Here is a 25826-nt window from a genome sequence, read left to right on the forward strand (position 1 = left end):
CGTTTTAATCGCCTCTACGTTATCGACGCTTAACAAGTTTGTCGTCCACTCCAGCATCCCCTTTAAGCCGGGATTCGAACCGAAGTGTTTCGAGTCTCCACTAATTTAATAAGTCGGGATTCGAACCGAGATGTTTCGAGTCTCTGATATTATTCATATTATTATAAACTACCAATTCCAATAAGATGAATTGTGGGGCAGATAGTGCCCCTTGTATCTTTAATATCTTTATACTGAGAACAAAATTTACTAAATTTCAAAAAACATTTATTTGGATAGTACTGTGAAAATATTTGTTTAAATTAAGTAATTATTTTCTAAAATTAAAGAAACAAATTTATATTTAAAACTTCTTTATTTAATTTTAGAAAATAATTAATTTAAACAAATATCTTCACAGTACTATTCAAACAAACGTTTTTTGAAAATTAGTAAATTTTTTTCTCAGTGGTTGCCAAGAAATGCGCAAAAAATGCAAATGGTAGTAAAAAGGCTGTCAGCGACGTCGAAAAGTACGCACGCTTCCACGGCTTATTTAACGAACCGTTATTAATAGTATTATTATAAACTCTGAATTCCAATAGGATAAATTGTAGAGAACTTTGTTTTCTTTTAATTATATTGATTTTGTGGTTGCCGAAAAATAAGCAAAAAATATGAGCAGCATGTTTAAGCTTGTATACTTGTTTATTTTTTTATATTCGTGCCTACGTCACGCGTTCCGCTCATCAGTGGTGAGACAAGAATAGAGTGAGATTGGACGTCTGTCCTTTTCTAACTTATTATCATTGTACATGAGTACAACCAGGCGTATCTTATCGTTACTACTGCGAAAATGCTCCTAACGAACGTATTAAAGGCGCACTTTGTTAGATGGCTCGAAAATGCGCCTAGCTCTGGCCATTGAAATCAAGCTGGTGACCGCTCTCATGCTTCTCTTTGTTACAACGGGTTTGAATCCTGGCTAAATTTGCAGTTCTAGTCCCCAGTTCTCCGATATGTGCCGCCACTATATCTATCGAGGTGATGTGACTAGACGTTGCAAGCAGTGCGACTTATCGTTGGTCAAACGATTCGCAGTTTAGAATCATGGCGGTTTTACAATCGTGCTACGTCAAGGCCTCCCGACGGATTAACAGGATTTCTCTGTTACTTTTTCACGGTATGTGTCTTCTTGCATACAAGTTCAACTCTTGAATGCATATGCATAATTGATTTCGTCTCAATATACAACAGGTCGCAGATAGACATTGCGTAAGAGCTGCAACGAAGAACTTGACGGAAACGCCGAGAGGACAGCATTGGCTGTTGCTGGCGTATTCGTCTTAATTAGGTATGCCTACGTATGACTGAATAATTGGGAGTAACGAATACACAAGCGATACGACGTGAATATATTTCGCGCGTAAATATCTCGCCCATCGATAACGACCAGGAAGATACGGCGCAGAACGCCGCAACGGCTTGTTTAATTAACATCGCCGCGAGAGATTTATTACCGACCACGTCGCGCGCGGGAATCTTTGCCTCGATACGAAAAATGCACTCGCCGCGGTGGAAGCCGGGAACCGGCGCGTTCCTCGGTAATGGAAGGTAAAGGGAAAAAATGCGCGCTGTGGAATTACACCGCGACTGTGGAAGCGCGAGCCGCGTTTTAATTTTCGCTGAAACATTTCCGTGAGTAGGACGAGCCGCTATCTCATCCCGTGATCCTCTTTGCGTCTCGTCGCGACGACGAGTCTTCCCTCCGGTGAAAAACACGCAGTGCACAACGTCCCCTGTTGCGTTCGCGCCCGCAGCGGTCACAGGAAAAGAACCTAACGTAATTCTCGCGGCGAAATAACGTTGTTTAGTGCCTTGCGTCAATGCCAAGTCGAGTGCCAACCCTTTCGCCTCATGACAGACTCACCCTATCGCGAAAGCGTGTGCGTGAAAAATAAGGCTGCGCTAACACGGCGATTTGTCTCATTCTCTTTCTCTTTCTAAGTTCCTTCTTCACGAAGAAAGAAAAGTTTCCTCAAAACAGCGGGATCTCTTAGAAAAATTCTCGCAATTGCACTCTTCGCGACTACTTCGAGGTGTCTGAAAGTAAAAACTACTGAAAATGGCACGGATCTTTTTTCCGCATTTGTTTCTCTTCTCGCTTGTCGATTGAATCGTATACGATTAAGGCTCGTATTAATAGTTGCTTGAGACTTGTCTTATGAGATATTCAAATTTTTATTTGGAAGTAGATCCAAATTCTTCAGTTGAATTGTGATATATATATTACATTTATTTGTAATCGTGATTGATCACCTAACTCTGAAATCTCACTTGTTGAATTGAGTATCTTACTTGAGATGAGTTTGTAATGATAATTATTAATATGAGCCCTATAGAGTTCAAACTGAATTCTTTCAATTAAAATATTTGATATATATGATGTTATATTTGTAATTACGGTTAAAATATCTATATGATCTTTTTTATAAATTCAAATCTGAGTGTCTCACACTGAGATAAAAAGTATCTAAAAAATAAAAGATTTATTCGGTATTAATGACATATTTACTCAAATCTAAATTCTTTTATTTAAATAGAATAAACAATTGCTGTGCTATGAGAAGTTAAGATTTTAAAAAAATGTATATCTTCTTATTTGAGAAATATTTTATATTAATATAAAAGAGAATATATGTGTTATTAGTACCCATCGAATAGTTTTTATTTCTGAGATTTTTTCTCTCACAGTGTGCTGTTAAAACGAATCTAAAAAAATAATTATTAATGCGCGCCTTCCGGTTAGATTTGAGTTGTTTAATCGAATTATTATACGTGATATTAAATTTGTAATTGTGATTTAGCTGAAAAACTCGTATCTACACGCAAAGAAAAGACTTAGCAATATCAGCCAAACCGCGGTAGCTGATTCAACCTTAGTCAAAAGGCTAATCGTTTAACTGTCACTGCTAAGAATTGGCTATGACAGCTAAAATGCATTCGCTATGAAATATAAACATATTAGGTGACATTAAAAATGCACATTATTTCAAGTAACTAAGAAAATGGCAGTTATTCCTAAATTTCTTATTGTATGCATATATTAAAGAAGTTTGCCGTACAGCTACAACCATTTGTTTCTAGCAATTACTTAATATTTCTCGCTGTAGCGCCTAAGTTTAAACAGCGAATAAATTTAGCTTCGATAATATCAATATTAGCTGTCCTTATTTCAGTGACACATCTTATCTGCCACAACTATTTTTTAGCTCTGGAAACTAGTTTTTTTTTTTGCATGTAACTCTGAACTGAAATCTAAGTATCTCACTCGAGTCTCAAGTAACAACTATTCATGCGAGCCTAAATCAGATGAGCGAGCAAGCAAGCAATCACGCGAGTCGACCAGTATTTCCTTTTTATTTCGCAAAGAGCCGTCTCACAGCTGCCCGTTAAAAACGGGTATGATATTTGCGCGTGCGATATTTGTGTGCCGCGTTTTCGAGTACCTCAGCTACGATCCCTCAGTGGTGAAACGGAGTCCGGCCTTATCCGCGATGGAATCGCACGCGGTATTAAGCTCAGCGCGCGCGGCCCGCTAAGCTATTTCACCATGAATAATTCACGAGCGTGCGTTCGAAACAATGCGCGCTGCGTTCGCCAAACCTCGTCATTCGGGAGATTAGCATTTTTATTCTGCGTCGCGTCGCGTCGCGTCGCCATGTGATGCGATGCGTCGCGATGCGGAGCTAATGATGCCCAGCCGAACTGCTGGACGCGCAAGGTCAATCAATCCGTTCGCGAGCCGGCGCTCGCGATCCAATCTAATCGCGGTAACGACGGTAAATCGTCTTACAGATGGATATCCATTCAGGACTCCTCTCTTCCCGACGTCGTGACGCGCCCGTCGACGTTTCACGTCGCCCATCGCCGATCGATCGGCTCTGTACGCGCCGACGATTCCAAGCTCGTTTACCGTAGCGCTCCCTAATACCAAAATACGTCCAATGCCATGGCCGACAGTGATCACGCTCGCTCGCACGACGTGCCGTCACATTGTTATCCCATGGGATAACACTGCGGGAAAATTCGCGACGAACGTCACGGATATTCGGAGAGAAATTCCTCGTGAGAAGCTCCGTGACGGCGAAACGCGATCGGGAGAAATCGATTCGCGGCCAGTAGCACCTGCATAACGCGCCGTAAACGTGTTCCGCGTTACAAATTGTAAATTAAGCTCACGATATTGCCGCGGGGGTCGTTAAAAGCGCAGTATCTTTGACTCGTAAACGCTGATAACGCTCGTGAAACAGCCGGCAATTGATCCTGTTGCTAATAAAGAAGCGAGATACTTGCAAAGAATGTTCGGCGCGGGGTTCGGAAAAACTCGCCGAAAGATAGAGAGAGAAAGAGAGAGAGAGAGAGAGAGAGAGAGAGAGAGAGAGAGAGAGAGAGAGAGAGAGAGAGGAAAAAGAAAACAAGACGAAGAGAAATGGATCGACGCGCGGAAAACACGACGCTGCGACCCGTCGTCGTTTCGAGATATCAGCTTTTCTAAAATACGCGCCGGAGAATTATGTAAAGCCGCGGTAAATCGAGAAGCGCTTGAATCAAGAGAATGGGACGTTGAAATATATTATTCGGAAATATCATTATTCTCAACTTGAACGCGCTTATCTTCTAAGTTTATTCGTAAATTTCTCCGGGACAACGTTTCGTTTCCCGGAATGGCCGTTTCATTTTTTCATTTGTCACGATTTCACCTATCAACCTATTTTTCGAATATAATGTATAATATCGTCTATTATCACACATCTGTTATTTCGAGAGTATATTTTTCTCACCTTTTCGCATGCTAGAGAAAAATTGTTTAGTGTTTGCAACTATAATCACGCAGAAAAATGATTACAATAAATCGCGATCGAGAAAATCATTTTTTAAATTAAATTATGCTATGATATCAGTGACGATAATCTCATATGCATGTCACTACTACCATTTTACTATAAAAAATATAGTTCGGGCCAAAAATAACTAATTAGTTTTCTCTTCAACTATTTTTTCTCTCTCAGTGTAAACTGACCTCGCGACGAAGTTCCTCGTGATGTTTAGTAAAGGTAATTTATGTCAAATACTGCCCATTTCGAGATAACCGGATAGCGTGAGAAGATATTTTTTCCAGCAATAATTTGTAATACTCCCTATGTTACTTCACGGTATTAATAATCAAGTTGCAAGTTGCAAATTATCAAAAGAGAAAACTATAAATCAAATGAACTTATATAAATTATAAACCAAATTTGAAGGATATCAAGTGGATCATGTAAAAAAAGCTCCAGTCACCTTCAAATAACAAAATATTCCGACTTACGTCTTTGAAAAAATAAACCTTAAAGAATCAATTTTTCTGCTACAATTAATTATAATATACAAGAATAGAAAAGATCGAAATTAAATTAACGCCGACTTAATTTCGTTAGTATAAAGCAAATTTGAAGACATTAGACTCGAAAAAGAAGGATAATTAGAAAATTTCCACAGTCGGGTACTTTAACTTACGCCCTTTATGACGACTATAAAAGAATTAATTTTCCTAGCGCGATTGTTGCGAGAGGAAAGGATGTGGCGAGTCGCTCTTCTCAGGGGATGATTCCGCCGCTCTGACTCACCGGAATTCCCCGGCCTAAAAACAAGGAAAGAGAAAGAGAGAGACGGAGAGAGGACATCTTCCGTGTCCTCTCTCGACATTGCGTCGCGCGGCGAGGCCATAGTATATGACATCATCAGTATCCGTATCGACCTCTCGATAAATCACAGTGCTTGCCAGTCACAGACGTACACAGTACGCCCCGTTATTCATCTCATTTGCGTAATAATGCGTAAGCAATGCGCGAATCGGAACTACCGGAATTTTTCGTGTATGTGCACGCGCGACATCGGCGCACCGCGATCATTCCCCGAGAAGATACAGTCGTTTAAGCGAAATAAGGTGCAGAGAGAAGCCACAAATAAAACCGAATAGAAGATGACGCAAACTGATCTTGCTCGTTCATCCGTCCCGAAGTAAATATCGGCGATTTTCGCGTCGGCGGCGGAGAGTCGCGCGATGAAGTTCGCGGAAAAATCGCAGCTCGATACGCCGAAGGGTCGCCGTTCTGTTTATCGGGTTCTCCGCGAAGAATCGTGCAAAATGTAGTAATTAGTTTAGCGCGACGTAATTTACGTTCCACAACAATAATTCGTATCCGCGACACAGCCGAGATTAGCGAGACTAACGACCCCCGGGATGCTTTTAGCGATCCGCAAAAAATTCGCCCGCCTGCGATATAAATGTTTTTTGTTATTTTATATATATATATATATATCCACGAGTGCGGCGCCGGTGATGGTGTATAAATTGCGTATCTATTTTTCGTTCATTAGACAAGGGCGATGAAAGCTCAAAAAGTCAGATTGCTGAAATAAAACTCATCAGAGAAGCTGCTGTTTATCGAAGGCCCTCGTCGTATTCGACTCCCTTGTATATCGAGCGTCGACGAACAGAGCAATTAAAAGACTATAACAGGAAGGGGAGAGGAAGGGAACAGTCGTATTCGCCCTATGTATCGATTTTTCCGCGGACAATCGGGCGGACGAGCGCGCTGAATGAATCGAAAATAAACGAGCGATCGTTCAGAAATTCCGGATCTGCCGCGGCCATTAGGCGCTCGCTCTCCTTCGTAGAGAAGCTCCTGCTTCGCGAACACAGACAAAGGACCGACGACGACGACGCGGATGATTTAATACGCCTAAAAGGTGTTCGGGAAAAATCGCGCGTTTCCTGCGAATTGCGGATGCCAACGAACCGACGGAGAATCGCCTAAATAATTCAGAAGGGAAGGGAGAGAATCCGATGGAACCTCTTCGCGCCGTGGAAACCGCGTCGATTTGTCGAATTCCGTGCGAATTGTTTTCTCGACGGAGGAAACAATTATTTTCGCCGAAGAGAGATAATCAATGTTGAATTATTTTAAAAACGTTGAATTATTAAAAAAAAAAAGAGAAAACAATTAATCCCGTCTCCAAACGAATCAATTAATTAATCACGAGTGTTCACGCGCGTTCGTCGAAATAATTAAACATAACCACCGTAAGAGAGAGAGTGTGCGCGATGGCCCCGATGACCTTAATGGGGAAGCGATTGCTCTTCAAGGACACCGAACGGGGGCGGAAGAGAGCGAGGGAGCGAGCGGAGACTTCGCGTGCACCTCGTTATATACGATAATGTTGGTCAACGAACCCTCCTCGCGCGATAGCGCTGGATCAATTGAAATGCACCCCTCGTGCGCGCCGCTGTCCCAGGCCAGCCATTGCTACTACGATGCAAGGGGCGCTACATTTCCTTGCCCGAAACGTCCCTCTCGAATACGGAACTCCTTCGGGTTAAAGCACTCGCCCAGGCATGCACTTTGAGATACGGGCGCTCGATTTGGAGCGACGCAAACGCGATTTTACCTCCCGTTTTTATGCCACTTCAATCGCCGTCGTGAAGCTTCACAAAAGAATTCTGCCGAGTAATATCATTCTGTAAAATCCTTCTTTTTGCATCTCTTCGCGAATACCGACCGCTTTCGTTAGAAGTTCGTCAAAAATTCAGAAACAAAAATTCAAATATTTATAGGCTCTACTCTCTAACCCAAATAGACCTTCGTGATCGTTACGATGTGAGACAATCGATAATATACATTATCGATATTTATGAAGTAAATATATTCTATTAAATTAATTATTAAATTTACGCTGTATAAGAATGTAAATTCCTTGTTGTATTGATGCAGCAACAAATTTACTAAGACTTATACTTAGATTTTCATATTACACTTATTATGATATCATATGGAATTATTTGCGACAAATTTTGATCACTCTTTTCGTATTTCTATTTCGTCATTCTGTGTGATAAATATAAGTACAATCCGATTAGTCATAAAAGATTCAATATTGCTGAATTTCGCCGCTGATTTAATATGCATTAAAGTTGCTGTCAAGTTTGTGTATGTCATTTTAAAATTATATCCGAAAAGCAAAGTGGCCACTAAGTCACTCGAGTTCGAGTGATATTTCATTTATATAAAGAGTGAATTTTTCACTCTCTTTAAATCATTGACTGAATATTTCCACTTAAAATTGAGGAATGAATCTGATTTGCACAATTCGAGACAATAGCCTTAATATTTTACAAACACTAATTTCTCGATTACGCACAATATGTTTACATATGCGTATATTATAACAGTTGACTAATTCGAAAAAGCGACTCCGTTGAAAAATTCATCTGAATGTCATAAAATGTGAAGTCCATTCTCCAGATTCTCCACCGTTTGATAAAAAAGTGCTTGAACATTTTTTTATGGGATATAAAGTTTCATAGAGGTAAACTTTATGTCACAGAAATAAACCTTATATGTCTCACAAATAAATTTCCAAGTAGTTTCTTTCAGCATAGACCTATTTTCCTTATCCTTAAGAGACAGAATCTCGTTTTTATTTGAAATGTGACAAAACTTCATGCTCTCCTCGGAAAATTTAAAACTGTCCAATTAAACACTCGAGGATCATAACGAAAATTTCACCGGGGAAACATGTCAACGATGAACTTTTATTCCAACAAAAGAATACCAGCAAAAGAATTCTTTTTCATAAATAATACTTTCAAAACACTCTATACGGGGTGGAGTTGCTGCCGCGACTGATACGACGACGATGGCGAGCTCGTGACTTGACCATCCGTAATACCAAATGGTAAACAACGTCACCGCGCTACAATCTACGGGGATATTTCACGCTCACACACGGGGTGGATTTTATCGAACCTAGATAAAAATTTCACGACGACCGTTGTAGTGAGCGTTCCACTCGTGGGGAGATAGGTGCGCGATAATGTTCGCGTTATCGTTCGTGTTCTCATCGACGTCGCAACAAATAAAACGTTACGTGCCTCGTGCACTGTGTATCGATTAATATAACGTGCCGTGTAGCGACTGTATAGCGTGCAAAGATCGCGAGGATGCCGGATAACGCTAATTTGGAGATACTGCGTTTAGTCAAGGGATCAATGAGGAGAGAAACAAAGAGAGCGAATGGGTGAAAGAGAAAGAGAGAGAAAGAGAGGGGGAGAGAGTGAATTCTCAGAAGGATGTGCTCTTAAATAGCGAGCACGCTATAATTTTTCCGGAGAGCAAGGGGAGGAACGCGATGGAATACGCTTATAATCCGCTTTTCGAAACAACGAGCCAGGCCGTAATTAAAAATTTTGTAAAACCTCTAAGGCTCTGTGTCGAGCGCGATATATCTGGAATAATTTTTATAAATCACACGAAAAACAAAACTTTAGTTGAATTAAGCAAATTTCTAATAAAATACGAACAAACCAAATGTTTCGGCTAAAAACACAAGAATTATGTTCGTTAAGATTTCTGGATTCTGGATTTTCCGTGCGAAGTAACGTCGTCGTTTTACCAAAGGAAAAAGAATAAGAAAAACGAGTTTGATATCACGCCGCAATTACTGCAGCCACGTGGCAAGAATCGTATGGAAACATGTGGATTACGTGAGACGAGGACTTTAATCTCTCGACTACTTCGCCTCTGACGAGGGTCTCGACGCAGTGCACGACGTATGTGTGTATGCGTGTGTATGTACGCGGGAACCAATCAGCTATCCACCTGGTCATTATATTATTTCCCCCTCTGCGGGAGATACGCTCGCATTTCATATACGAGGTGCGCCTCGCGAGTCGCGCGACGTCAGCTCCGCGCTAACACGTCTACGACAGGAATCGGCAGAAAGAAGTTTCGCATCAGAGCGCGAAAATAATGTGGTTTTGTGCGCAACGCGTCGACCTTTCGGGGACAAGCGGAAAATGTTTTCGAGATAGACCAACGTTCGCTAAAGAGACTGTTTCGTAGAAAGTGCGTGACTTCTGACACACCCTGCGTATTCGGCGATATTTACACTGTATTCCCTGGTTCGTTACGCCCATACATCGAATTAAATCGCCGAGATGTTACGCGAAATAACATTCATGTGGGGTAATTATTGTGTCGAGAACAACATTTGCGTGTATTCCATGTACACATTAATAGAAATTACGGACTTTTGCTTCGTCAAGGAATTTGCCGATATTATGCCAACCGATCTTCTTAATGAAAATCTCTCTATTTCCCCTTCCCCCCTCTCTCTCTTTCTTCTCTTTCTATCTCGTTTTCCCGCAATTTCGCTTAGAGAATAAAACACGCTGACACAAATCGCACTGGATTTTCCATATCCGCCGCTTTCGTCGTCGATTCGTCAACGTTGACGGGAAAACGCATATCGCGCCAGACGAATGCATCACTCCAAGGCAACCGGCGGCGACTTTGTTGCGTAAACCGTAAATCACCACGCTGGACGACGGTTTTATGCGCGCCCCGATCGATTCAACTTTTTCGCAAACTCCGCGAGCGAGCCGACGCGCAATCTTCGCTAAAACACGCTCAAGGAAGAAGTCACCTCTCTCAGGAAGGAAGTTGCAGTAACGTCTCGAAGACTGAGAAAACGGGAAGCTAATACCTCGAGCTTGTATTACTACGAGAAATATTATTTTTCATCGAAAAAATTCGATACATCTCTCTCATCTTTTAATTTTTAGTTATTTCTTGTTTTCTCAGTTCTGAAATAATTTTTCTAGTGTAGCGCGGATATTCAAGGTTCAAGTTATATTACAAACTGTGAAAAAAATTTTTCCATCGAAAATATTCGATATATCTCTCTCGTCTTTTCGCTTTGTATCATTCCTTATTTTCTTATTTTAAACGTCGGATGGTCCTGAAATAAAGTTTCCGATACAGCTCGGGTATCCAGGGCTCTGGAGAACGTAACAGACGACCCTGGTCGAGGAAGAAGCATTTAGTTAAGTGTATTCGTCGCCTAGCGAAAAAGAGAAAGAGCCGCTAAATCATAAATGACGGGACGCCTGCCGTCGCGAATGAAACGGCCGCGAGGCTGAAAAAACGCGCCGACGTCTAAGCGCGTCGCGCTCTAAATCAGACGCATGTTTCACGCTTAAGCTCACCCCCAAGGAAAATAAGGAAGGAAAGGACGCAGACACACATACACATACCGGCGGCATTCCCCTAAACATAGGCTCGATACGGGCTGGCTTCTTCGATTTCACGAGTCCTCTGCGAGAACGGAGAGGAAGCAATACACGGGTCTCTCGCGAATCGATGAGCTAATTGAATTAGGAGAAACTTTTGGCGACGAATAATGCAAACCTGTCGCAGGTGGCAGAGCACGATCGATGCGAAACCAAGCTTGTCGGCTGATCGTATACGGGAGAAATATGAGAAATAAAAGAACAGAACGCACGTGAGGGACAAGTCGAACGTAACGAATTTGGCGGATGACGAGAATTCGACGGTACAAATTGATGAAATAATTTATCTCGAAAATAACTAAACTTGATTGAGAGGGAGAGAGAGAGAGCAATAAGCTTTCACGAGGTATTCAATATCCTGCATATTTTCACGAAGTATTCAAATATCCTCCATATTTTCTCTAAAAATATATTTGCGCTATAAATTGCTCGCGTCGTTTTGTTGCATCGTATGGACCCGCGTCCGAGAAAATCGTCAGCGAATGACCCGCGATCTTCGTTGATCGAAATGTTAAAAACAGCGTCTTCGAGTCGACGTTTCCACCGGCTAACCCTCACAGACGAAAAGCGAAACGAGCCAAGCCGGGGCGCTTCGTAAGATCTCACCAAGAGTCATTACCTCCACGCTAAGAGAGAAAGAGAGAGAGAGAGAAAGAAAGACGGCAGTAATAATCGGAACGAATAGTCTCGCGCGTTCGTCCGAACGACGTGCAAAGGAGAGGAGTCGCGCCTATTCCCAAAGGGGCCGTAGGGGATTCCCTCGGCGCGCTGCCGGTCTGTCCGTGGCACCCCACGTCGTCCCTCGTGTCGTCCCAGCCGCCCCCGCCGGCCGATTCCTCGGGGGCCGTGCGCACGCGTGGAAAATTGTGTCTGATAACGCGCGGGCGTCCCGACGTCGGTTAGTATCGGCCGCAACGCCGTAACGTCGCGACGTTGGGGTGTGCTGCGTCTTTCCTCCCCGCGTACACCGTACACCACGTATTTGCACGTCTTCGCCGGAGAAGAGTATCGTCCAACTACGCGATCGCGGAAGATGAAACGGCGACCTGTCGTCCCCAAGAGTCGTCAGCGATCGCCGCCGCTCTTGCTGCTCCATGTCGCTTCACTTGTCGTGCGACCACGACCGGAAGAATAGCGGATCTCGCGAGGTACGATCGGCTCGGTTCGATTTTGCACAGCTTAGGATATCCATCAGATATTCATTCGGATGGCTTCATCGTCGATCTTGTTTTGTCTCGCGCATCGCGAAAAACTCTCAACCCTCGCGGGTTTTACGGTCGCAATTTTTTTACGACCGTCGTGCCGTGTATACGAGTAAAAGCGGGAGACCGCGAGAGTATGTTAATTTAAAAGCACCACCCGCTGCTTCACGTTGGCAAAGAAAGAGAGAACGGAAACGACCGACGGGGTCTCATTCCGTGTAATCAACACGCATTGACTTCTCGTGGCATGGTGAGGCAACGAGAGGTATTACCTCGTCTTATTTTCGACCGACGGCACGCAATAATAGCGACCAGTCAGATATATATACGTTTACAAGCATTTTCACGATGAAAATGACTGTCACTGTTATCTCTCTCGCGAAATATTGACATTCCTCGACGGGCCACGCAGCAGCGCGTAAAGCGCCGTGTTGCAAGAGGCGGAGAGCTCCATTCAACCTTCTCAAAAATCAATCGCGATTCCGCCGTTTTTCGGCGAATTTCCGCACGCGCCGCACGCCCCATCCGCGCCGAGTCGAGCTTTCAACACGAGTCACACATTTTGCTGAAGTTGAAAACGTGGACTGAAATCTCGATATTTCTTTCCATTCGACAGAAGGACGCATGTGAGAGACGCGGCGGTACGCTTTCGCGGTGCGCAACGCGGTGAAAACTTCTTACACGGCGAGCCCGTGTGCAATCTCGAGTTGCAGTGACCGCAATGTCGCAGTGATTTACTCGACCAATCGACCAATCGACCAACGCACGCAGCCATGCAGACCGCCGGATCGTTCGCGGCCTTCCTGTTATCCTGGCTAATTGCGACAAGGATACCGGTCTTGGGTATGTGCAAAAATATTTCGAGAAAGTAACCTGATTAGTCAAATATATGTAAAGGCTCTTCGTAGAGAAACAATTTAACGTGAAGAGACCATGAGACCTGTGAGAGCTTAATCGTAGTTTTTTGCTGCGACTGCTAATTAGAATTATTCTATGAAAGATTTTCCTCTCACGAGAAAATCCTCATAGGAGGATTTTACCGTTTAAAATAGGTCACACGTCGAATTATTTTTCGTTCTACATTTCAAACGTACGCGCTGAACGTAAATAATTTGATCATAGGTTGAGGTAAAAAGCACCAATGACTGGACTCTAATAACACCGCTACTTAACTCTGCACATTTTTATTTTTAAAGACGAATTTTGACATTTTTGGTTTTTAAAGACGAATATTTAAGTTTTTAACGTAGAGAATACATATGTATATATAAAAGAGAATGTCTGTATGTGTGGTCTATTAACTAGTAAACCTTTTGACCGATCTTAACCAAGTTTTACATAGTGACTTTCTAGATCCTGCGGAAAATCTAGGCTTCATGAAATCTAAATGCATTCCACTCGCCGATTTCCCTCTAATAAAACTTTGTGATAATTTAAGTTTAGATATTCTAGAAACTCGAACAACACTCGATAATTCAAGCTAATATTCGATATGAAAAGTTTAAATATTCGTATTTAAAGACCAAAACAATGTCCAGAGTTAGATGCCAATGTTATTAGTGTTTGGGCATCGGTATTTTTATTCTATGTCATTCTCGTTATTTTATTACCGTTGACGTGACTCGCCAATATTTCGCGGGTATAATATCGCAATTTGAGACAACGTTGGTAACATCGATGATGATGATAGACTGTATCGCAAGCGCATTCACGCGTCACGACGTCCTAACCGAATTACTTAAGCCGCACCAAATCCATGATTAATTAATTAACCCAGCGCGGCTATTGTATGCTAAATCGCCGCGTTTAAACGTCTCATTTGCAGTTCCACGCCGAAAACATCGCGGCGCAGTATTTGTTGTTGACGTCGTATTAAACGGCTGACGCGTCGAAAGTAATAAGCGCGGCCGCGCCATTATCGAATCTCGCTAAGCGTAACACACACACATACATACACTCCCTCGTTAATTGCGAGCACCGCAGAACTTTGGGCGATGAATTTTTCAGGGGAGCTATCTCGATCGATATACCGACGACAAATCATCTTGACGAGTCCAATTTCGGCCGCGTAAGAAATTCATCCGTTCGCACGCGACAGCTTGATGTCGCGGCGGTGATAATTCATCCGATTTTGGGTTTCGCAACGTGCGACACAGTCGAAAGTCTCATAGAGATGGCCGATAATCCAACTTGGTTCACGGCAGCGATTGTCGCTCGAATAATCGAGTCTGCGTGCGCGACAACGGGGTTGACCTGGGGTCACCCTATTACACCGTTCCCTAATTGCCGGAGAGCGGGAATTGAGAGGGTGGCTAAGGGATTAACCTTTACACTGGGCGCGTAATTCTCCGTGTGGCAGATGCGCCGCGTTTTCCTAATGCATCGATGCCTCCACAACTACCACCTCCACCTTCGCCGCACTCATCCAATTATCCTTGGCTCGTGCCGCTGGTAAATGTCGGCGCGGTGGAGGCGGCGGCGGGACATACGCGAGCCTACGTGAATCTATTTCGCGATCTTTCTTGCGGTCGTAACGTTGTGGCCGACGTAACATATTAGGTGGTAAACTTAGTTCCTGTGGTTTTTTTGTTTAAAAACTCATTTATTTCGACATCAAAAGCAAAAAATACATTAATCGAAGTATTTTCCCTCGCTAGCTATACATTTTTCCCATCTTTCGGGCAACGCGTAGATTCCGCGACGATAGAACGATTGGTCTTTTGATGCAATCCATTCGTCGATCCATTTTCGCACATCCTCGTAATTTCTGAAGTGTGTATCCACCAAGCCGTGCTGCATCGACCGGAACAAGTAATAGTCCGAAGGAGCTAAGTCTGGTGAATACGCTGGGTGCGGGAGAACTTCCCACTCGAGCTGCATCAGTGTTTCTTTGACGGCTTTGGCAACGTGTGGTCGAGCGTTGTCGTGCAAAAGCATGACTTTACGTCGATTGCTGGCTACTGCTGGCCTTTTTTCCAACAATGCTTCATTCAGACGGTTTAATTGTGATTGATATCGATCCCCCGTGATACTTTCGTTCGGTCTGAGTAGCTCATAATAAACGACGCCGTGCATATCCCACCAAATGCAAAGCATTGCTTTGTGGCCATGAATATTTCTCTTTGGTGTGGATGTCGATGGTTGGCCAGGGTCTACCCATGATTTTCTTCGTTTAGGATTATCGAAGTATATCCATTTTTCATCGCCAGTCACTATGCGCCACAAAAAACTCTTCTTTTTCTGCCTGGCGAGCAGAGAAATAGAGATGTTTAAGCGATTCGCAATGGCATTTGCGGTTAATTCGTGTGGTACCCATTTTCCCTCCTTTTGAATTTTTCCCATTGCATGTAGACGTTTGGAAACAGCCATCGGAGTAACATTTAATGCTGCAGACAATTCTTGGAGCGTTTGAGTAGAGTTTTCGTCCAATAATGCCTGCAAATCGGTGTCTTCAAACTTTTTCGGTTGGCCTGAGCGTTCTTTATCATTGACATCAAAATCACCACTCTTAAATCGCTGAAACTATACTTGGCATGTTCTTTCCGATGGAGCATAATTGCCATAAGCTTCGAAAAGCAATTTATGAGCTGCAGCTGCAGTTTTTTTCAAGTCAAAGTAATGAAGCAGCACATGTCGAAAAAACAACTTATCACGTTCCATATTTAATCAAAAAAAAAAATAGCACTGCTCGCTTAAATGAATCTCTTCGCACTGAATTTTATTGACAAATGTCTAACCTCTAAAATGCAGCCAGTTTCAGATGTCAAATTACACCTATAACTAACATCATCTAACTGTGAGCCGCAGGAACTAAGTTTACCACCTAATACGTAACGTAGCGTTGCGATCGTATCTATGCAATTCTAACACTGTTAATTACGGCCTTATACAATTATACAGCGTTGCAGCCACGAGATTACAATTAGAACGCTATAGTTGCGTGAATTGTGGTATACAGGTTGAGTAGGCATCTGGAACATTTCCAAGGCAAAAAACACAGTTGACCTTCTCAGAGAGATTTTCCGGGTTACTCTGCTTAGAAAAAAGCGTTGCCACCACAAGACCTTTTCTTCCAAGTAAAGTAACTTCGAAGATCCGCGAAGATCAGTTATGTTTTTTGCTCCCAAGATATTCCAGGTGGCAATAGTTAAACTCATCCTGTATAATAACGTCATATAAAATTACAAGGCGTGCATCAAGCTACGAAATTACGGTGACATTGCCAACGGGACGCGCCAACGGGAACTTGCATTTAGTTGTGAGCTTAGCAGGTCGGCGTTAAATTGGCCCCTCCGTCCCCGCACCCCACTTTACCTCCCTATTTGCATCGAGAATATACGCTCTGTGTAGCTGGCTTTAATCCGATTCTTACACCCGTCTGTTTACGAAATATAATTCTCGCGAAGCGTGCACGTCAGGCGAGTCAACGCGCGAATTTCGCGAACGGGGCAGGCGGCTCGCGAGGGTGCTGCTACGCGCGGAGTGCGAAGTTGCGGAACCGGGCGCCGCTCGATTTCTCACGCACCCTTGCCGGTATTATTATCGATCTCGCGCGAACGGCCGCACACGAGCCGCGAAAGAGGGTCTCGGGCAAGGGTGCATTGATAGAGGGGCTGCGATAGCGCCTTCGCGGAACGCGACTCCAGGTGCAACCGTCGTCGGGGTCGGTTTGCCCTTCGAGGCGCCCCGCGGGAACTCCGTGGTATCCGAGGCTTACGAAGTCGCATAAGACTTTGAAAAAATCACTGGCCTCGAAAGCCCAACGAGAGGAAACCGCGAAATCGAGAATTCGATTGATGGTAAATCTGATCAATTAAGAAAGAACTAAAAATAATCGCGCTACAATAACGAGCTTAGCTCTGCGTACGCGCTATTAAATAAGATCTGGGAAACTGTCCATGATCTAGGAGAAAGTACTGACTTGGAGAGAAGCCAACGAGAGGAAATGAAGTGATGGAATTTAATCGATTATAAGTGAATTTAAGAATTATTTTTAATCGATTTTTCCAACCTCTGGGAACCAAGCAACAGTTAAATCATATGTCAGTCTTTGTTTTTGTTCAAATTAGAAAGATATATGATCTAATTGTTAATTAGTTTACCAAGAGATTGAAAAAATCGGCCCTAAATTAACCCTTCCTGGTCACTATGGATCACTAACTGATCCGTGCTTCGACTTTGAAGCTGTACATCTATAAGAAAGAGAGAGAGAAAAAGAGAGAGAGAGTTCCCGGCTTATAATAGAGTTTTCCCCTATCCTTACTCAAAGATTGAAATTTCCTCTTTCGGTAAAGACTACCATCGAATTAATTGCGTTCCATCAATTTTTGCGTACTTGCGTACAGACAAATGAAAAAATGAACTGTGCGAGGTAGCATAACGTCGAATTAGCTTACTCGTTTTCTCCTCTGATCCTTTCGAATTCTTTGAACGACATTGACGGACCGGCCGTAACTTGTTCAAGCCGGCCACGCGAAGGTTGTACCGGTGACATTCGCGCTTGACCATGCAACGATCGCGATGTCGCGTGCCAACCGGACCGACATTCTCACGTGGCGGCGATGAACCGCGAGAGAATCGATACCACCCTTCCGCGTACAGGTGTATTTTCTGCCGACGATTCTAGCCAATACGACGTCACGAGCGCGACAAGATCCGAGCCGCACGGGGTGTTCTCGGTGTACAGCTCGCGCGGTACATCGCGATTAATTCGCCGTAGGACAAGGCTACATTTCAAAGGTCGTTCCGACGCAACGGCGTTTAGATAAATGGTAATGTCGCGAGTTGCGAAGCGAGTTTCTTTCTTTTTTATGAGAACCGTCAAAAGCCACGCGACCTTGGAGCCAGTGGAGCTACCATCACCATCGTCATCGTTTACTTAAACTATGACGTCAGTCATAGTCGACGTTATAGTCGAAGCGAGTTCGGCGTATCTCAAGTACCCACTAAGCGCGTCGCGAGCACAACAGAAGAAAAGTGCTCGATTGCACGCGACGCGGGATAAAAGGAGGCAATTTTGCGCCGTCCAATCCCGAAGATAACGAAAGGCACGGAGACGCTGTGCCGTTCGCGTTATCGTAGCATGGACGACGGTATCGTCCTTCTCGACTCGCCTGGTATCGACGGTCCGCCCGGATGCGGTTTTTTGCTCCTTTTCTTGCGTCGCGACCCCGACGCATTAACGCAGGGGAAGGATACGACGAGGGCGCGTTGCTGCGGGGGTTGCTTCCACCCCCACAACCCACGCGGCGTTCTGCGGAGCGCTCCTGCTCCGCGCCGGTTTATTGCTCGCGTCACGCTACCGCGTTCGCCGGCTGGCTGGCTGGCCAACGAAATTCGGCATCGATTTCGCCAACGAAGGCATAGCGAGTTTCGATATGGAAGATACGCCATTCAGTAACACCGCGCGACCTCGGCCACTTTTTCGCTCGCGTCGAGGTCACCGCGGAACCACCACGCGGTTCGCATCTTCTCCACGGCGTTCATCGCTGTCGGGCCACTGTTTTCCCGAAAAACTACTGGTAATCTCAAGTGACTCAAGTAACGGATAATCTCAATCGCGACTTGAATTGTAAAGGATCACTGAGACGCAACGTCACACACACACACATATTGATTATTTAATTAATCATTCGCGTAGAATCATATTTTTTGGGTCATACAATTTAGGTCTGTCGCACTCGGGCAACATGGAACTACCATATAATTTTATTGAAAATCAATATTTTTGAACACATTTCTGTCCCAGAGAAGTAGGCAAGCGTCAGCTACTCGATAGTAGCGCAATAATATGAAAATCTGTGGACAGACCTGCGCTATTTTCAAATTTTAACCGAATATTTGTTCGGATCTGCTGTTGTAACATCATGATAAGCAGTTAATTAATGATTTATTTATTTACATGTAAGGTTTTAATTACGAGATTAGTAGGATTCACTGCCGTGCGCGAGCGTGTAATTTAATGAGCACGCGATACCAAAACGCACCGGACGACAGGAAGTTAAATGCGCATGGGCTAATGACGCGCTGCGGAGGGAGTAGAAGCGTGCATTTTTTCGCGTCAGACGCACAAAGTAGCACATTGGGAATCGTGCACATCGTGAGCTACCGCAATCGGAAAAGCATCAGAGTGAGAAATGAGAGATTCATATATACACAAGATATAAACGATCCCGTCGTCTGGCGAGGGAAAATATTAGCGTTTTGCGCGCGCGTTATTCCGCCAGAGGTAACAGAGGCCGTAATTTCACGAGGTCTTTCATTCTTCGGGCGGCCTTCGCTTTCACGAATTCTTAAATATCGCAACACCCGACATACCCACGGCGAAACTAGGACGTCGAATCCGGTACAATAGAGTCCACTGTTGACGGGATCCTGAAAGGGCCCCTTATGACGTTATCGATAGAGCCCGCTGCGCGCAAGGTCGATAAGTACAAATCGTCGCGGAACCTTTCGTTGCGCGACCGTCGCGACGTTTATCACCTCGTCGCCAATAATGCCTCACTATTGGCGCGAGAAACACGTTCGTATACACACCTAATGTCCGATCATGGTCTACCGCGAGACAGCCGCGAGCCGCCCCGACGGGATCGATAATCGAAACATTTGCACGTGTTCGGCCGACGACGACGAAGCGTCACGAATAAATGTTAATCCGACGCAACGCCCACGCGTGTCGCTGTTTCTGCGAGAAATTAATGAACGTTATAAACGACGGGCGGGCGAGTTTAGAATAAAGTGGACAAATGGAACGCGCGCGGCAGAAGCGTAAATCGCGAGACGTCATTTGCTAAAAAGAAAAATCAGATAAAGTACCGATGCCTGGACTCTAATAACACTCTGGACATTCTCATTGCTTTGGTCGTTTTATACGAATATTTCAACCTTTAACGTAGAATATATGTATATATTCAATGTATATCTGTATGTATACAATAGGATGTCTGTTTGTCATACATATTCCCTATAGACTTCTAAAACCTTTGACCGTTCTGCATCAAATTTTGCATAGATACTCTCTGGAATCCTGCGGAAAATATAGGCTACCATGACATCCCATCCTTTCCTCCTAAATTTCATCCCCTCAATACTTTATGATAACCTTGGCAACGCTGGGTGATTCAAGCTAGTATTCTATATTGACAGTTTAAATATTCGTATTTTTCGAACCAACCATACTCTTTTTTTCCTGTGTACTTTTATCTTAAGTCAGCTATTTCCTAGATAGAATTCTGCGACAGTTCCGTGACATGAACGTCAAGCGAGGGATCAGAGTTACGAGTCGCGATAATTCGACGAAACGTTCGCGAAACGATTCAATGATGGCTCAACGATGGCCTTTCTCGCACGAATCCGCATTTTTAACGGTCGCAAATGCGACGACACGACGACAGGCTTACGCGTTTACGAGACAATGATAGGCGATCAGCGGAACTTTACAGCGAAGATAAAAATTTTGATCCTCGCGGCCGCGTCACGACGAGACGACTCGACACTTCTCACGTTAACGCCCAGTCATCGTGCACCATGAATAGTAATGAGAACGACGAGACCCCTTGTTAATGATGCGTCGTAATAAGCGGCGATGCGAAACGTACGACGTTTCGGTGGTCGGTCTCTTCCCCGGCAGAGTTACGGACTCGGACTCGTCGGCAATACGTTCCGCCGCAAAATTACGGTTGCCAGGTACCGGACACAAAAGGAGGAGCGTTAGTTACAAGCGAGCGGGTTAACTCCTTCGTGAGCGGGTTTTCTTGAAAAATTTATTATGACTACTCCGTCGTGTGACCGCACGGTGCCGGTGGCATAAGTTAATTTATGTCATCTCGCGTAAAAATAAGTTGGCCAACGAAGGTGGAAAGGTCGAAAACTAAGAGTCTCTCTCTCTCTCTCTCCCTCCCCCTTCTCTCGCTCTTTCAGCGTCGTATCGTTTTACGAGAGTGCTATTCTATCCCGAAGTTAGTTATTGATTTTTTCATAAATGCGAAGCGCGCTCGCAAGAATTATAACAGGCGACCCCCCCTAGTTTCTCTCTCTCTTTCTCTCTCCCACCTCTGCTGCGCGTCGGAATTTTGAATTGTAAATCCTCTCGCTCAACTCGCCGACAACAATCACGAATAAACGCGCACGCCGTCGCTACTGTGCGAGAGAGGTCGCGCGGCAAAATCAAACATCGCGTGCCGCCGCGCCGAAATCGTTAATCAAGACGGGTCTTGAAAGCAACCCTCACCCCCGTCGCAACATAATCAAAGGGCGCGCATGCATTATGCGCAGGTCGATTCTCGGTGGTCGCCCGCGCGGTTTGGCCGCGTATAAGAAAGAATCGCAACAATCAGCTTGACTCGTTAATGAAACCCTGCAAGTCGTTCGAAGAGATTGGGGAGCTTATCGCGCGAAAAAAACACGTAGTGCCAGTGGTAACGGTGCATTTCTAGGAGTAAAGTTTCGCGAAACTCTCGAATACAAAGTTGCAGTTAATTGTCGGGCGGGGTATTAATTCTCTCTCCCTCTCGTCCCGTGATTCAGATTTCACAGTTAAATATACAATAGTTAAACACCCAAAAATACAATCTTATTTCTAACGGAATCCTCTTATATATACACCAAGAGAAAAAATGTCAGAAAAATAAAAAATATTTATCTTATGGATACTCTCTAATAATATACTTACTTCTAAATTTTTTTATTTAAATAAAATAAACAATTGCTTTCATCAGAAGCCAAGGTTTCAAGAAAATGTATATTTCTTTATTTGAAAAATTGTATATTAGTATAAAAATAAATATATTATTTTATGTACATAAAGATTCCACCACAAGAATAAGATTATATTTTTTGGGAGAAATTACATATTTAACAAATGCATTTAAGCATCGCGTTCAATAGAAGAAGTGACTAACTTAAAATCAATTAAGGTCAATCACGGCCAGGATATCACCTATAGTGGTGCACTCGAGGATTTCGAGCACGGTGCGGTAAACGGAATGCGAGCAAAACAGTTTCTGTGAGCACGAAATTCTCCCGAAATCGCTTGCTCGCTTCGCCGTTTCTCGACTGTTCTCAAGTACTCTCTATGAATCATTGCCTGACGACTGTTCTCTCCCAGAGAATTAATAGCCAACAACATCGAAAGGAGGTCCCGAGGTCCTTGAGGAAAGTGCATCTGAGTATGTTCCCTAAATTGCGTCCCTTCTCGCCGAAAAATGCAGTCCGCCTCAACGTTTTGCGCGAACAAATCGCCAGCGATTTTCTCGAGCAACCACGCTTTTGTTGAACGCGATTGCTTCCCGCTCGTTTCCGCGTTATCTGTTTGTATACGAAAGAACGCGCGCGCATTAGGTAGTGCGCGTGTGATAATTTAATTAATTATCCGCTAAGTAAAAACGACAATTCCGAGGGGTGATGCGTGAAGGGACATTTAATCAAATTAATAATTCCATCGCGCGCGCAGTGCAAACGCCACGGGAAAATGTCGACAAATGACGCTTTTGAGCGAAAGTAGACTAGAATCGTGCGCGTCACGAACGTGTTCTCCGCGGTTTTCAGAGAGCTTTGACATCTCTTTTAGCGTTCCAATAGCGATACGCTCGTTTCCCGCTGCGTAGGAGATCAACAGTGATTCAACCGAGCGAATATAACGAGATCAAACGCCTTCGCGTCAGAATGAAATTCGAGAATTTATCGCGCAGCTACAAAAACGCCAAAGCGAACGCTTGGCACGCATATAGCGCCATATAGCTTTAAGCGAAACAAAACAGAGTACCGTCAAAGGGTTGCTCTTTCGTGCCTACATCGTAAACCACTCGCGGCGAACCATCCGAATAATATTTCGCGAATTTAATGACGCGATGAGAGGGGATAGAGTTGACGATGGACTTGACAATAAACCAAATAATTATTTTCCGTCTATTACTCCAATCATCGCGCATTGCACACGTGTATCGACCGGTGCGCTCTGCATTTGCTTGTGTATACGTGCGAACGTAACCACACACACTTACAGACGCATCTATACATTGCTGATGTATGGCAGAAAATAAAGCTCCGGCCGTTGTTCGAGGCATGCGAGTCCCTGACATTAACCTCGTCCGGGTCGTCCTTCGCTTTTCCGCGTATTCCTAATCTTCCTTATCGAATCCTCAACAAAAGAGAGAGAAAGAGAGAAAAAGAGAGAGCGCACGAGTCCTAGTCCGACAAGGATATTATTATAATTTCATAGCACTACTCCGAATCGCGCGCACGTGCACGGCTAACGACAGCTTCGTTGCATAAGGCGGTGCATATAACGGTTGACCGACACACAATGATAAAGAGATCGCGCAGTGTAAAGTAGCTGTGTAAAGAAGCGCAACGGAGTGTAACGCGTTCCGAGGGAGAACTGTGGCGCCTGGCCGGCCTTCCCGTGACATTTCACGAAACGCGTAAAACTATACTGCCCACACGAAAGGAGATGGTCGCGTATGAGTGCGCGTCCATTAAACGTAATCGCGAGCGCTAATCTCTCTCTCTCGTGCCGCGACGTGTATGACATATATACGCGCTTATGATATTAAAATACTCGTCAACACTATACGCACGACTGCGAACATCGATTTCTATCTATCCGTCGTGCAAACGCACAGCTCTCTTTTTCTCTCAAAAGAGAAACTCGTGCACCCGCAGAACTGCATTCCAAAATCCTACTCGATGAGTAGAGTAACATTCAATTAACTAATCATGATCTCACTTTTCTTTGTTTCAATTGATCAATTAAATGCTACTTTATCCATCGAGTGGAGTTTTGGAACACAGCCCAGAGAGGTAAACGGGAAATAATAGAGGAAAACGCCTAGTACGCTCGGCACTCACGTTACAACACTCATCAGTTTTCGGCATCCTCGCTCAGATCTCATTAACCCTCGGTTGTCACACATGCGCCCCGTAACAAACTTGTCACACAGAGTTTGATGGACCATGTACCAAATTTCAAAGTGCCACTGCTCTCAAGTAAATAGACATAATGGCACCAAAAAAATATGAAAGAAACTTCAATATTTGTAGAATATATTACTTGTATCAAGAAGCTCAAATATATAAAAAGAGTTCGTGAAATTACCAGTTTCAGCGATTTTTTATATTTCATGAAAAAAATCATAATTTTTTTATTTTTAATATTTTGAGCTGAAAATTTTATTACCGAGTTACCGAACGAAGAAAAAAAATCAGGATCCACTGAACCCTGGGTGACAACCGAGGATTAAATATCATACATAAGGTGTGTGCGCGGATTTGTTAATTATTTATTAGTTAGTTATCAATTGTTGTTTGTTATTTGTTTATTTGTTTATTTTTCTTTTAAATCCCCACATACACCCTCATAGTCGACAACACCCGCGCAAGAGTATCGAAAACAGGTAGAGTGCCGACTACTGGACGTTTCCCCCTATTAATGCGCGTCGCGGTGTCGCGGCACAAAGACAACATTCGTCAATTTAATAGAGCTTCTCCGATAATGAAGGCGGGTGCCGCACATGCAATACAATGGAGACACATATCGGTGTGTCAAGCGAGAGGCACGATTGCCGTATAACACGCTGTATAATTCGTGGTTACGCATCCAGAAGCAGTCTTATGTGCATCTTAATTACCGAACGAACTTCTGACTTCGCCGTTTGCATTATTCAGTAATGGCAACGCGCTAATGGCGCGTGTAATTGTGCGCAAATAAGGACGGAAATATGAGGCAAACAACGAGACACAATATGAGCGCGCCGATGGCAGATTTGACAATCGCTGTCGGAAAATTTAACTTATTTTCCAAATAGACTTTCCTAATTCATCACGTGAGATGTGAAACAATCGATGATGGAGACTTTACGCAGTTCCTTCAATTACATTTACACACATGAAGTAAATACATCGTGTGTATTGAATTCATTATTCACAATATACAGTAATGTAAACTGATTGATGCAGCAACAAATTTTCTGAAAGTTATGCTTACGTTTTCATATTACACTTATTATGACACATTGTTCAAGGTAAATTTTCATCATACATCGATCTATCGGGGTTGTATTATTAGAAGATTTGAAAAATATGTCTATATCACTAAATTTCTTTTCAGAGCGACGTTAAAAGGAAACGAATCAAAAATACATCATTTCTGTGATTTGATAAATTTTTTAGTAAAATACCCAAAAAATTCTAATTATTATTTCCTATAATTCCATACTTCAAGCGAAAATTTTTACCGAAAGAGCATTTCTTTTCTAATGAAGTGGATTATTAATCGGAAACGTAAAAGATATTTTATTCCAATTTTTTTTTTCTTTTTTATCAAAAATATTTGATATTTTATTCCAATTTTTTTTTTCTTTTTTATCAAAAGAAATGTGTTTATTTGAGGTAAGAATGCTCCTTTACTAAAAGAAACTCTTATTAAAAATAAGATCGCACTGTAGATAAAAGAGGAAATTCCTCTAACTTTA

The 25826-nt window shown here is 43.4% G+C and overlaps 1 protein-coding gene across 3 annotated transcripts in view; it reads left to right on the plus strand.

The window, feature by feature from the left end:
* Positions 1–1086: 1086 nt before the first annotated feature.
* Positions 1087–25826, plus strand: part of LOC116842090 (proto-oncogene tyrosine-protein kinase receptor Ret) — an 87908-nt gene continuing 63168 nt past the window's right edge. The window contains exons 1-3 of one of the 3 annotated variants that reach the window (XM_032810793.1): positions 1087–1162; positions 1237–1333; positions 12974–13200. In XM_032810793.1, coding sequence (XP_032666684.1) covers positions 13131–13200 — 70 coding nt within the window. In that variant the 5' untranslated portion in view covers positions 1087–1162; positions 1237–1333; positions 12974–13130. Of the gene's footprint in view, positions 1163–1236; positions 1334–12048; positions 12304–12588; positions 12608–12973; positions 13201–25826 lie in introns of those variants that run through there. The other 2 variants (XM_032810792.1, XM_032810794.1) reach the window with 2 other exon arrangements.

Source organism: Odontomachus brunneus, unplaced genomic scaffold, assembly GCF_010583005.1.
Source record: "Odontomachus brunneus isolate Ranch 3 - 2012 unplaced genomic scaffold, Obru_v1 Obru_scaffold_021, whole genome shotgun sequence".
Classification (NCBI taxonomy): Eukaryota; Metazoa; Arthropoda; class Insecta; order Hymenoptera; family Formicidae; genus Odontomachus; species Odontomachus brunneus.